Below are 13,372 nucleotides of genomic sequence, written 5' to 3' on the forward strand. Positions count from 1 at the left end.
TCTGATTTGTGCAGATCCAGAAATCCCATACTTCATGATTTTTAAAAGGGTTCGAACGGACGTAGGGTTATGTGACAATAAGGATTCACCAAGTCATTCTTTGGGCTTCTTTGCAAAATTCTGTTACTGCTATTAAATACTAATATCACATTTGGAAACACCTGCCGTTTTCTACATTTCTTCATTGCTCTCAGTTACAATATAATAAAGAACTCTGGACTTACTTGGGCAAAGCACTGATGCATAGGCTTACATCTCACTGAAATCAATTGGATTCATGAAGTCAATGTGATTTAAGCATATGTTTAAGTGCCATGCTGAATGAGGACCTCTATGCACACAGATGCATATCCAAACCTTTATTTTAGCTCCTAGTAGTCACACTGAGTGAGTTTGGATTTCTAGTTATTTATTTCCACAAATGTAATGATTATTGCCATAAACTTGGGTGCCTCAGATAATTAAAATTAATTACAAGAGAAATAATTTCCTATGTACTAATCAAATAAGCGGGTATCATTAATATTTAATGGCCACATCAGTCTGCCAGTGATCCCTCCTTAATGTCCCATAAATGATTTGCAAAAGTCCTAGCTAAATAAATACACTTTAAATAGTTACAAGAAAGAGGCCAGATTAATTCCACATCACTAACACTGACTCTCTAGAAATATATATTTTATCTTATTATTTCAGAACCCACTTTACAAGCTGTAAATCCAAAGTAGCAGAATTTGCAACTTCCTTATGGCCTAACGGTGGCTAAATAAATATATATACACCGTGTTCATGGACAATAGTACAAAACTGTCCAAAACAACAGCACTGAAAAAAATACAGAACCCGAGTCTAGTATAAACATCAGAGAGTCCCACAGATGTTCCATCACGATGTATATTCTTTTAACATGTTTACCTTGTTTCTCAAGAAACTTTCAATAGGGTATAACTTGTAAGTAGCAGAATGTCTTTTTCAGAAGATTATGGACTTACCTGCTTTCTCTTTGCTCAGCTTCTGAGACAACACCTGTAAGAAATAATTCTTTTTTTAGTTTAACATTTTCCCAAAAGGCTCAGGATATAATTTTATGACAAAAGTAAGAACGGACTTTAAACTTAGAAACATCACCATCTTGTTTGGGTCAGTACAACCCATAACTTTAATTTAAAGGCCCTGGGGACAAGATAAGCTTAATTTTCACCCAATTTATGTAAAGTCAAAAGACTGAACTGATCCTTCTGGATACCAAGAAGATTCCAGATGAGAACCTCACAGAATCCGCAATTTGCTTGAGATGCAGCCATTCCCATGTCTTAGAATCATAGAATATCAGGGTTGGAAGGGACCTCAGGAGGTCATCTAGTCCAACCCCCAGCTCAAAGCAGGACCAATCCCAAACTAAATCATCCCAGCCAGGGCTTTGTCAAGCTAGTGTGCATTCTTTGGTCCTGCTACATGAAAATCATCTGCAGCTCTCTCAGAAGCACTAAACTGCTACATTGCCTCATCCATTAAATGCTGCCTCTCCAGCCTTGATGAGGATCACTCCATACAAACTTAAGTTAAAAAAGAGAGTCCTCAGCTCTTAATTTATATGCACGTTTTACTGAAACATCAGAAAGGTCCTCCCTTAAATACAAAATGTAATTAAATTTTCTACTTTCATACTAGTGTGAAAGTAGAATGAATTATATTGAAATTATAATTCATTAAAGAAATGCTGCTTGAAGAGTTTGTTGAAATATAGTTGTCAGGAAGAGAAACATTAAGGAGTGTGAGACAATGGGTCCTCAAACTAATTAACTTACAGCTTCTACTGAGCTAGAAGATTGGTAAACGTTAGTATGCAAATAAGATATGTACGTATATTTGTCAGTTTCTGCTTCCTTTTGTCTCCTATGTTAAATTGGCTTTGGCTTATCTGTATCAATAAGTTAGCTTGAGCTTTTGCAGAAGGCTCACATATATCTGGGTGCATTGGCAAAGCGCTTTGCTAATAAACAGAGTGGTCTGACAAATTCAGTGAGTCTTGAATCTGATTTTGACACTAGAAAAAAAACCACTCTTTCTAGGTGAGGCAGCATGGAGTTGTTTTCCCAACCTAAGAAATACTGCAAGACAATTTTACTTTGTAAAAGCCCAGTTATGATCACAGTTTAGGTTTTGTCTAGCAAAAGTAGTCAAGGTTAGGTTGGGTTTAGCTTAGCATGGGAGTGAGATTTGACGACATTTAATTAACGTGTATTAGCTAACTCTGACCTAACCCCAACCACTTTTAAACATGGACAGAGTTGGGTTCTAAATAACCATGTTTATTAACTACATACAAACATACACGGCCTAGTTACATATATACACGGATACTCTGTTAGGTCCTGGGGGCTTCTGCGACAGAAGACAAGGATGCCCTCTAGAGGGCTCACAAACTACTTAAAGGGATACTACCCAATTCCTAGGCAGTACAGGCGGAAGAACTAGCTGGCTGTAAACTCAATCCAGTGATTTAGGTGATGGTGCTCAATTGGAGACAGCAACTGGAAGCAATGTTGGAGATATCATCACTGGTTAGATCCCCAAAAGCTGTTAGATGAGGAGATACATTTGGTTAGAAGGTTGCAACCTCTTCTTCTGGAGCTGAAACCATTTCTATTATCTAGGATTTTGTCATCTCTGGATCAGACTATAGCAACGGAACAAAAACTTGAGTCTGTGCAGAAATGGAAGGTGGTACACGGTGTGGCCGCCTGCTTTTGGTGCAGTGTGTCTCACTGGGAGCACATTACACCAGCGCTTCATGACCTGCAATGAGCTTCTAGATGAAATCTGAGGAGTTTGTGTCAGCCTATAAAACCCCAACATGGTCTTAGTCTTGCCTGCTTGACAGAGCACTGCTCTCCCTGAGCCATACTCTCACAGATGCAATCAGCAGAGGTGCTCAAGCTAGGGACCTCCTCAGTTTAAAAGGGTCAGTACTGGTGGTATTCTCCATAAAGAGCCCTCAGCTTTGTAATTCTCGCTTACCTCTGGCAAGGTCTGAATTAGGGCAAGGTCTATCTATGTTTCAAAGCTGTTGGAGAAAGTTGAGATGTATTTGGGACTGAGGTCAACCATCTAATACCTTTAACTTTAGAGACTAACCAATTTATTTGAGCATAAGCTTTCGTGAGCTACAGCTCACTTCATCGGATGCATACTGTGGAAAGTGTAGAAGATCTTTTTATATACACACAAAGCATGAAAAAATACCTCTCCCCACCCCATTCTCCTGCTGGTAATAGCTTATCTAAAGTGACCACTCTCCTTACAATGTGTATGATAATCAAGGTGGGCCATTTCTAGCACAAATCCAGGGTTTAACAAAAACGTCTGAGGGGCGGGGGGGGGGTAGGAAAAAACAAGAGGAAATAGGTTACCTTGCATAATGACTTAGCCACTCCCAGTCTCTATTCAAGCCTAAGTTAATTGTATCCAATTTGCAAATGAATTCCAATTCAACAGTCTCTCGCTGGAGTCTGGATTTGAAGTTTTTTTGTTGTAATATTGCAACTTTCATGTCTGTAATCGCGTGACCAGAGAGATTGAAGTGTTCTCCGACTGGTTTATGAATATTATAATTCTTGACATCTGATTTGTGTCCATTTATTCTTTTACGTAGAGACTGTCCAGTCTGACCAATGTACATGGCAGAGGGGCATTGCTGGCACATGATGGCATATATCACATTGGTGGATGTGCAAGTGAACGAGCCTCTGATAGTGTGGCTGATGTTATTAGGCCCTGTGATGGTGTCCCCTGAATAGATATGTGGGCACAGTTGGCAACGGGCTTTGTTGCAAGGATAGGTTCCTGGGTTAGTGGTTCTGTTGTGTGGTATGTGGTTGCTGGTGAGTATTTGCTTCAGGTTGGGGGGCTGTCTGTAGGCAAAGACTGGCCTGTCTCCCAAGATTTGTGAGTGTGTTGGGTCATCCTTCAGGATAGGTTGTAGATCCTTAATAATGTGTTGGAGGGGTTTTAGTTGGGGGCTGAAGGTGATGGCTAATGGCGTTCTGTTATTTTCTTTGTTAGGCCTGTCCTGTAGTAGGTGACTTCTGGGAACTCTTCTGGCTCTATCAATCTGTTTCTTCACTTCCGCAGGTGGGTATTGTAGTTGTAAGAATACTTGATAGAGATCTTGTAGGTGTTTGTCTCTGTTTGAGGGGTTGGAGCAAATGCGGTTGTATCGCAGAGTATGGCTGTAGACAGTGGATCGTGTGGTGTGGTCAGGGTGAAAGCTGGAGGCATGTAGGTAGGAATAGCAGTCAGTAGGTTTCCGGTATAGGGTGGTGTTTATGTGACCATTGTTTATTAACAGGGGGGAGGAAAACCTGGATTTGTGCTATAAATGGCCCAACTTGATTATCATACACATTGTAAGGAGAGTGATCACTTTATATAAGCTATTACCAGCAGGAGAGTGGGGTGGGGGGAGGTATTTTTTCATGCTTTGTGTGTACGATGAAGTGAGCTGTAGCTCACAAAAGCTTATGCTCAAATAAATTGGTTAGTCTCTAAGGTGCCACAAGTACTCCTTTTCTTTTTGCGAATACAGACTAACACGGCTGTTACTCTGAAACCTGGTTAACTTTGTTGTTTAAGTCGGGGATAAACTGCTAGATTTTATTTGTTTAGTTTAGTTTGTGCTTTTAAATCAGAGCACCTAAGTCCAGGAATAAGTACTTTCTCAGAGTATATAAGTCAAAATAAATAACAACACAGTCCTGCCCTCATCCTCAGTTTTAGTGTTCTAACATAGCCCTAGGGGCACCAGTTATTTTCCAATCAAAGTCAGGCTACAACAACTTCCAGTGTCTTTTTCGAACAGCATACAACAAAAGATGCAAATTGTAATTGGAGCAAACCCAGATGGCAACAGAAATCTTCCAGACTAAAAGTGATTTATGGAAATTGTAATAGTAAGGCACTATATAACTGACTGTCGAACAAAATACATTTGTTGGAGCACTAGCATCCCATCTGTACTGCATGGCAATATCCAATCAAATCCACAGAAACCATGGACTAGATTAGTTCAAGTTTCCAGCACCTGCTGTTCTCAATAATGAAGAAAATTCACTAACAACTCCAGCTGTAGTAATTTTGCAAATGGAAGTGTTAAATAGAATCCAAAGACAAATATCTTGCATTGATAAAACCATTTACCTGAGCTATAAAAACCAGAATACAGAAACCAAGAGTTTTCCGATAGACATTGGCCTCAGTCCTCCTCTCATACCACTTTTACACCAGTGACCTCAATGGATTCACTTCTAATTCACCTCTGTGAGAGAGGACTCAGACCCGCTTTGTTTTATAATCACAGGACATTGATAAAGTCTGGTTTATGGAATCTGAGAAATGTATGATCAAGGGTGGGGCCCTGAGTTCATTTGGGGCCACTGTGGAATTAAGTTAAAAACTCAGAGTTCTTGGTCTTCCAGTTCCTACAAAAGAAAAGGACGTGTAATATGGGAAACTTGAGTGGGAGGTCCTTCTCTAGCTCTGTTTTAAAGCACTTGGCATGTGTGTGTCTTATCTCTCTGCTCTCAGAACAGCCAACAATTTAGTAGACAGCTCCTCACCTGGTGGGTCTCCGGTCTGAGAACACTGATCCCTGCTCCACTGGCAGCTGTATCCACTGTGTCTAGTGTAATCTCTGCTAGCTCACTCTGGGCAAAGTCCTGGCTGCCAGGCCTTTCCCAGACCATGCTAAGCAGGAGAGGGAAAAGTCTTGGTTTAGCAAGATACTTTAAAACAGGCATAACTTTAAGCACATGATTGGTCCCATTGAAGCCACCTTTCTGAATCAGGGAAAGAATATTTGGGGTATGTGGCAAAAGAGAGCAGGAAAGATGATTCATAGTGTGTGGGCAGGTAAAGAAAAGGAGACTGTGTAGACGCACCCCGCAACCCCCAAGAATAATCCAAAATTCTAAAGATATCCCTGAAAGCAATTTCACATATATAAGTTATGCAAACAAACAATTAAAATGATGTGGAAATGGATAGGAGGAAAACACCAGTAATATAAATCCAGCAATGAAAACAGATCAACATGCTCAAAGATTTTTTCCTCAAATATACACTATTTCTGACATGCATAAATTGTGTGGGCATGAAACCTACATGGTACAGCTGGATTAGATGATTTAATAATGTAAGATTTTGTCCTAGTAAGCTTCTTGTCACATAAAAGCCTTTTTTGACAATGAAAATGACTACGAAATGGGAACTCTAATGAACTCAGGATTATTGTAATCTGCAACAGCACAATGATTCTGCAATGCTAGCCAGTCCTGTAACTTCATCTGCCACTTTCACAAAAATAAAAATGACAGTTGTGTCCAAGAATTTTACTTCCCTCTTCCCCCATCAAATTTCATTAGTTATTAGCCATTTTAAAACCAAATTGTAAACATTTCAATCTGACAGTGGTATTTGAGAACATCTGTCAAACTCCAATCACTGATTCCAAGCAAATCACTCCATCAAAAGAAGAAGAAAAATAATTAGGTTATTTGTACGACATGAAAGTGATTCTTTCGACATTTAATAAAAAGCCAAGAAGTTAATTCAACATAGATAGGGACTCAAAAATATCATTGTTATCTAATAAACCCTGGCATTTTGACAGGCCCACTTGACATCTGATGCTAATAAAAACAGGGTTTTCTATTCTATGGGTTTACATTCTATGGAAAAAAATTGCAGCACAGTTATGAAGCGTAACGTTGTCTGAAGATGGCATATGATATAGTTAGATGACTTTTCTTGTTGATTAATAGTTATGGAAGGACATCACTTAACTTTGCTTGGAATAGACTGGAAATCATGCTTGTTGTTAATATTATTGATTAAATAGTTTGTTAGACCTTAATTTAAAACTATACATATATATACCCTGTTCTAAAGGAGCAATCTAGAAATTCACATACAAAACTGAGTCACCAGATCAGCATTTTTGCTAGACATTTTTACAAGATTGATAGAAAAAGAAAACTCAACAGATATCAGGACTATATAGTTGTGCAAAATAAGGGACCTTTGCCCAGATCCTCAAACTCCTAAATACCTTTGAGGATCTGTGCCTTATTATCTTCTGACACTTATAAGACAAGTCAGTCACTCAGGATTTCATCCTGCCCTCCAATGAGTGGTATAAACAGTGTCAGGCAGTTTTTCAATGCACATGCTGTTCTGCACCACACAGAGAGTTGAAGCTACTAATGGAGGGTAGAAACACGCCCTAAGTAATAAGGAACAGTGTGTAACACATTACTGTACTCAAGATTTTTCTCAAAATAAAGTTTTTAAATAATGTAGCATTAAGAACATATTCTACACTGGTCAGGGAAACCATCTAGAAGGTAACACTACCATTGGACCAAATCCTGGTCCCCTTCCTTCTGTGAATAATCGACTTCAGTGGGATTATTTACGGCAGGACTGGGCCCATGGTATCCCTAGACCAGCTTCAGAGAAAATGGATCATGAACCACATGACCTTCATTATAATAACCAACAACCACTGGTTCCTAAATAAACCCATCCCCTAAACATAATCCATGGAATTCATGTAAATTTCCAGCTGTAGGCCAAACCAAGTGCTGTTCACTGCAGATTCTGTTGCATGGCACCACATTTAACAAAAATCCTGAACAAGCACTAAAAATGTTTTCTCCATATCAGCTTATGACAGAGCTATCACAGTGGCAGATGGTTACCTTAGGACCCTAGACATAAGCACCTAGCACACTGTTGATACTGTACAAATAATAAAAATTAATACTACTCTGGCTGCTGTGGAAAAGTCACATGACCGGAATTTCTAGCTGTCAAAGTCAAATCTAGATGGATCAGTACACTTGAGTTCAATGGGTGTACTCACTAGAGAAAGGCATGTAGGATTTAATCCATTGTCATAGGTGAATATAAAAAGATTTTAAAAAACCCCACTATAGACATCTTTAATGGATGACCCTAAAGGCACTTTTATTGCTTAGGAAAAGAACTAATTGAGATGGGGGCATCTAGCCGCATGGATCAAACCTGCATTCTGCAATGTTATCAAAATAAAAACCTTTCATAAATATATTCAATTCTGTATAAGCATTGAAGTGACAGTGTTTTAATGGAAGTCACAAACATTTTAAAACTCCACCACTTCATATTGTTTCCCCTATACTCATGAAAAGTTTCAAGTAGCAATCAGAGTAAGAATGTACATAAAAGGAAGTGGGTTTCTCTTTTGGTGTCTTGGCAAAGGGTTCAATTTAAAGACCATAAATTATTTCTTATTATAGTGGCAAAGTGACACAAATTGCATTGCCCTTCCTGGTTTCTGTCTCACAGAATCCAGATATCTGCAGCATGCAGAATTTTTTACATTGTGCAACAACAGAAAATGGAATTGAAGTTAATATTTTAGGCTAGGATTTTAAATGATCCTAAAGGAGTTAAACGTCCAACTCCCATTCAAATTCAAAGTTCATTGAAACTTCCTGGACATTTCAAAGTTCAGCTCTAAAAATCCAGAAAATTGTAAATTTTGCCTGCAAGTACAAAAATAGAGTTAGTCACTGTATGTAATTTCAAAGGCTTCAGGGTAATTTCATCATTAAATAATGTATTAAAATAATTTGTTCCTTATTAATAAAGATCTAAATACAGTTTTCTCTAGCATAATATTTTAATTGGTAAGGTGAAGGACATACCCTAAAAATAAATCCCTGTACTAAATGACCCTTGTCTCTTAAAGCTTGAACATAGCCTCCATTGTTATTACCTTTTTTCCACTACAAATGTTTTCTTCAAGTTCTTCCCCTAGATTTTCTCCAAGCCCAGATCAACTGTCAGAGAAGACCAGATTTGTATGGTTCTTTATCCTCTACCTACTACTACTTTGTATATATTCTGATCCACTGAATCATGCAGATATGTAATAGAAGGTTTTTAATAAGCCATGTACTGGGGACAGTTGGCCAGCTAGTGTATTCATCATTGAGATGAGGCAGAGACGTGGGAGCTAAGGCAACGTTTAGTGCTGGTGTAGTGTTTGAAGTTTTGATCAAATAGAAATGTAGCTGAAAAGGACCTCAGAGTGACAATTTTTAAATAACCTGTTAATTAGAGGGAAAAAAGGTTTGCAATAATTGAAGCAGAGTAACAATAAAGTCTATAAAAACAACAAGGAGTCCGGTGGCAACTTAAAAACTAACAGATTTATGTGGGCATAAGCTTTCATGGGTAAAAAATGCACTTCTTCAGATGCATGGAGTGAAAATTACAGATGCAAGTATTATTATACTGACACATGAAGAGAAGTGGAGAACCAGTGTTGACAGGGCCAATTCAATCAGGGGGATGTAGTCCACTCCCAGTAATTGATGAGGAGGTGTCAATTCCAGGAGAGGGAAAGTTGCTTTTGTACTGAGCCAACCACTCCCAGTCCCTATTCAAGCCCAAATTAATGGTGTTAAATTTGCAAATGAATTTTAGTTCTGAAGTTTCTCTTTGAAGTCTGTTTCTGAAGGTTTTTTGTTCAAGTATGGCTACTTTTAAATCTGTTACAGAATGTCCAGGAAGATTGAAGTGTTCTCCTACTGGCTTTTGTATGTTACCATTCCTGATGTCCAATCTGTGTCCATTTATTCTTTTATGTAGAGACTGTCCGGTTTGGCCAATGTACTTGGCAGAGGGGCATTGCTGGCTCAGGATGGCATCTAACACATTAGTAGATGTGCAGGTGAATGAGTCCATGATGGTGTGAATGATGTGGTTGGGTCCTCTGATGGTGTCGCTAGAGTAGATACGGGGACAGGGTAGGCAATGAGGTTTGTTACAGGGATTGGTTGCTGCGTTAGTGTTTCTATGGTGTCTAGTTGCTGGTGAGTATTTGCTTCAGGTTGGGGGAGGGGGGGAGGCTGTCTGTAAGCGAGGACTGGCCTGCCTCCCAAGGTCTGTGAGAGTGAGGGATCGTTTTCCAGGATAGGTTGCACATCGCCGATGATGTGCGGGAGAGGTTTTAGCTGGGGGCTGTATGTGATGGCCAGTGGTGTTTTGTTATTTTCCTTGTTGGGCCTGTCCTGTAGTAGGTGACTTTTGGGTACCCATCTTGCTCTGTCAATCTGTTTCCTCACTTCCTCAGGTGAGTATTGTAGTTTTAAGAATGCTTGATAAAGATCTTGTAGGTGTTTGTCTGTCTGAGCGATTGGAACAAATTCTGTAGTATCTTAATAATGTCTACAATGATGAAAACCATTTTTAACAATATTAAAACTGCCATCAAAAGAAAACAAAGCGAATATAGTTTATACTAGAAGAGCTGCCATTTTAGTAAGTTATCATTTATCACGTTTGAACATCAAAAAGTTCTCTGATTAATTTACAGAATGGAATTATGCAGATTTTCAGCAGTTGATAATCTTCCTCATAAACTTCCAGAAATTATAACAATAGAGGTTAGATCCAAGTTTTAAGAGCCAAGGCCCATTTAGTACAAGGATTTACTTTTAGTGCATCAGGAACATCTACCTGCTATCAGTATAAGAAGCATAAGCAGAAAGTACTCCAAAAAAGGGGTTTCATTAATCCCTTCCATCATACCTGTCACAACTGACTTGATCCTTTCTGTGACTTGTGGCTCTAATGTTGTATTTGATTTGGTGGTTTTGTCTTGCTTTCAGAAACACTGCTTCTCTGTCACCATCACTCTGCAATACTCTTGCTTATCAAGACTGATCTTCTCAAAAGGCTAACATGGCACATTTCAGTTAATGCTGTTCCTCATGGATCTTGTCACGTGGGATTTAGTATCAACCCACATGCCTCTGGCCTTGACCTATTTGGCTAATGCAAGTGAATGAAGTCACAAAAGTTATAGGAGGATAGGGATGGCAGACACGAACTGCTTTGTCTGCTAAATTTGAACCCAAGCTGAATACAGTTTCAAAGTATTTAATTATGTAACTAGTAGTGAAGTGTTTTTTTCTCTTACTAGTATGTTGGCATAATGTTCAATACACTGTATCACTGCGATTTGTTCAAGATACCACCATAATGTGTATACTGTGGAAAGAAAATGTTCCTGTGGTTTACAACAGATCCATAAATTCCAAAAGGGGTTGATAGAGAATGATCAAGAGTGACAAGTTGGGTCAGGCAATATCTTTTATTGGACCAACTTCTGTTGGTGTGAGACACAAGCTTTTGAGCTTACACAGAGCTCTTCTTCAGGTCTGGGAAATGAACTCAAAGGAAGTGTCCCTGCTAAATACAAAGGTTTGAACAGACTGTTTGTCATAAGCAGTGAACACCTATTTCAAGGGACCATTCTCTGACACCATCTATTATAAAGGACTCAAAGAAGACCCCACACCATATTTGACCCAGGAATTTAAAGTCCTTTCGCAAACAACTCCAAGAGAAACTCTACAAACATCCCCCAGGAACCCACCCCAAGGACCTTCTACATACTTCCTAAGGTACACAAACAAGGGAACTCAGGCAGACCCATCATATCTGGCCACAGCACTCTTACTCAAGGAATACCAGGACTCATAGAAACCATCCTCAAAGCACCCACTGCACAAAGGGCCAGCTTCCTCCAGGACACAAGTGACTTCCTCTACAAGCTCCGTAACATTATCAACCTCCCTGAGAACACCATCCTCGCCACCGTGGGTGTCACCTCCCTATACACTAACATCCCTCACAATGACCCTTGCCTGCCTTAAATATTTACAAGACAACGTACAACCCTCAGATATCCACCCGAAACACATTGCCAAATCCATCCATTTCAATCCTCACCCATAACAATTTTACATTCAACAACACACACTTTGTCCAAATCATGGGGATCAGCCCTGGTTACTAGGATGGCTCCCTAATAAGCCTCTTAAGGGCCACCTCGAAGTAGATTTCTGGACAAATGTACCATGAAACCAATGATATACCTGAGATACATCAATATTTTCATCCTCTGGACAACCACCACCCGTCCATTACACTCTTTCTGGAACACACCTACAACAGCATCAACTGGGATACCATGACCAGTTTCAACAATGGAACCTTTCAGATAACTATATACAAAGAATCCTCCCCTACCTTCATAAATCCACCCCAACCACACCAAAAAGTCTGTTATCTGCAGGCAGGCACTCAGATACCATGGAATATGCCCCAGGGGGAATAACCAGGATATACGCCTTATCACACTCAAAACTGCTCTTCCCAAACAAGGACACTCTACCAGGGAAGTAGATTGCATCATGGAAGGACCACCCAAATACCCTGAGAGAACCTGCTTCAATACAGAAATAAAATCCCCTCCGATCACACACCCCTAGTTGTCACCTACCACCTCACGCTGGAACGGTGTATCATCAAACAACTACAAGTCATACTTGATGGGGACCCCATCCTGAAAGAAATCTTTCCTGAACCCCCGCTTCTGGTCTTCAAACACTCCCCCGAAACTCTCCAAGCTCATCATCAGAAGCAATCTGCCCAAAGACCAGGACATAGCAACTCAAAGTGCCACCAGACCATGCCAGAACAAGAAATGCAAAACCTGTAGACATATCTCTACTGCTACAATGATCAAGTCCCCTCCGTCCACAACACACCTTTCAAGATCCATGGATCTTATCACATGTGATATACTTCATCCAGTGCACTAAATGCACCACCAACAACTATGTGGTTGAAACCAGACAATCACTACTCTCTGGAATGAACTCACACAGGAAAATGATAGAAGACAAAAACCACCATTATCACCTGCGGGTGAACACTTTTGACAGTGATCACTCTATATCTGACCTATCAGGTCTCATCCTCAAAGGAAACCTGCACACTCTCAAAAGACGAGCTGGGAGTTTAAAGCCACAACTTTGCTAGACACTAAAAATCATGGACTGAATAGAGACCCTGGATTTATGGTTTATTACAACAATATATGACCCACTAAGAACCCCCAGGTTAATGGGCCACTTCACCTTGAATGGTCCATTGAAATATGTGTTAACTACTTATGCTAAACAATCTGTTCAAACCTTGTATTTAGCAGTGACACTTTGAGTTAGTTTCCCAAGCCTGAAGAAGAGCTCTGTGTGAACTCAAAAGCTTGTCTTTGGCCTTGTCTACATTACAGTTTTGTCAACAAAAGTTATGTTGACACTCAAAAAGCCCTGTAATAAAAATCAGTATTGCAGGTTCACATTCACTCCCTCTGTCAGCAGAACGTGTCCACACTTGGGGACCTACCATCGAGAGCATGAGCAGTGCATTGTGAGTACCTATCCCACAGTCCAGCTCAACACCTTCTGCT

At 39.7% G+C, this 13,372-nt stretch overlaps 1 protein-coding gene across 1 annotated transcript in view; it reads right to left on the reverse strand.

The window, feature by feature from the left end:
* STARD13 (StAR related lipid transfer domain containing 13) overlaps positions 1 to 13,372 on the reverse strand; it is a 475,243-nt gene that overhangs the window by 269,998 nt on the left and 191,873 nt on the right. Inside the window, exon 5 of the mRNA XM_084616651.1 lies at positions 993 to 1,026. Within this exon, the coding sequence (XP_084472777.1) occupies positions 993 to 1,026 (34 nt within the window). The remainder of the gene's footprint in view (positions 1 to 992; positions 1,027 to 13,372) is intronic.

Source organism: Lepidochelys olivacea (genome assembly GCF_965140295.1).
Source record: "Lepidochelys olivacea isolate rLepOli2 genome assembly, chromosome: 1".
Classification (NCBI taxonomy): Eukaryota; Metazoa; Chordata; order Testudines; family Cheloniidae; genus Lepidochelys; species Lepidochelys olivacea.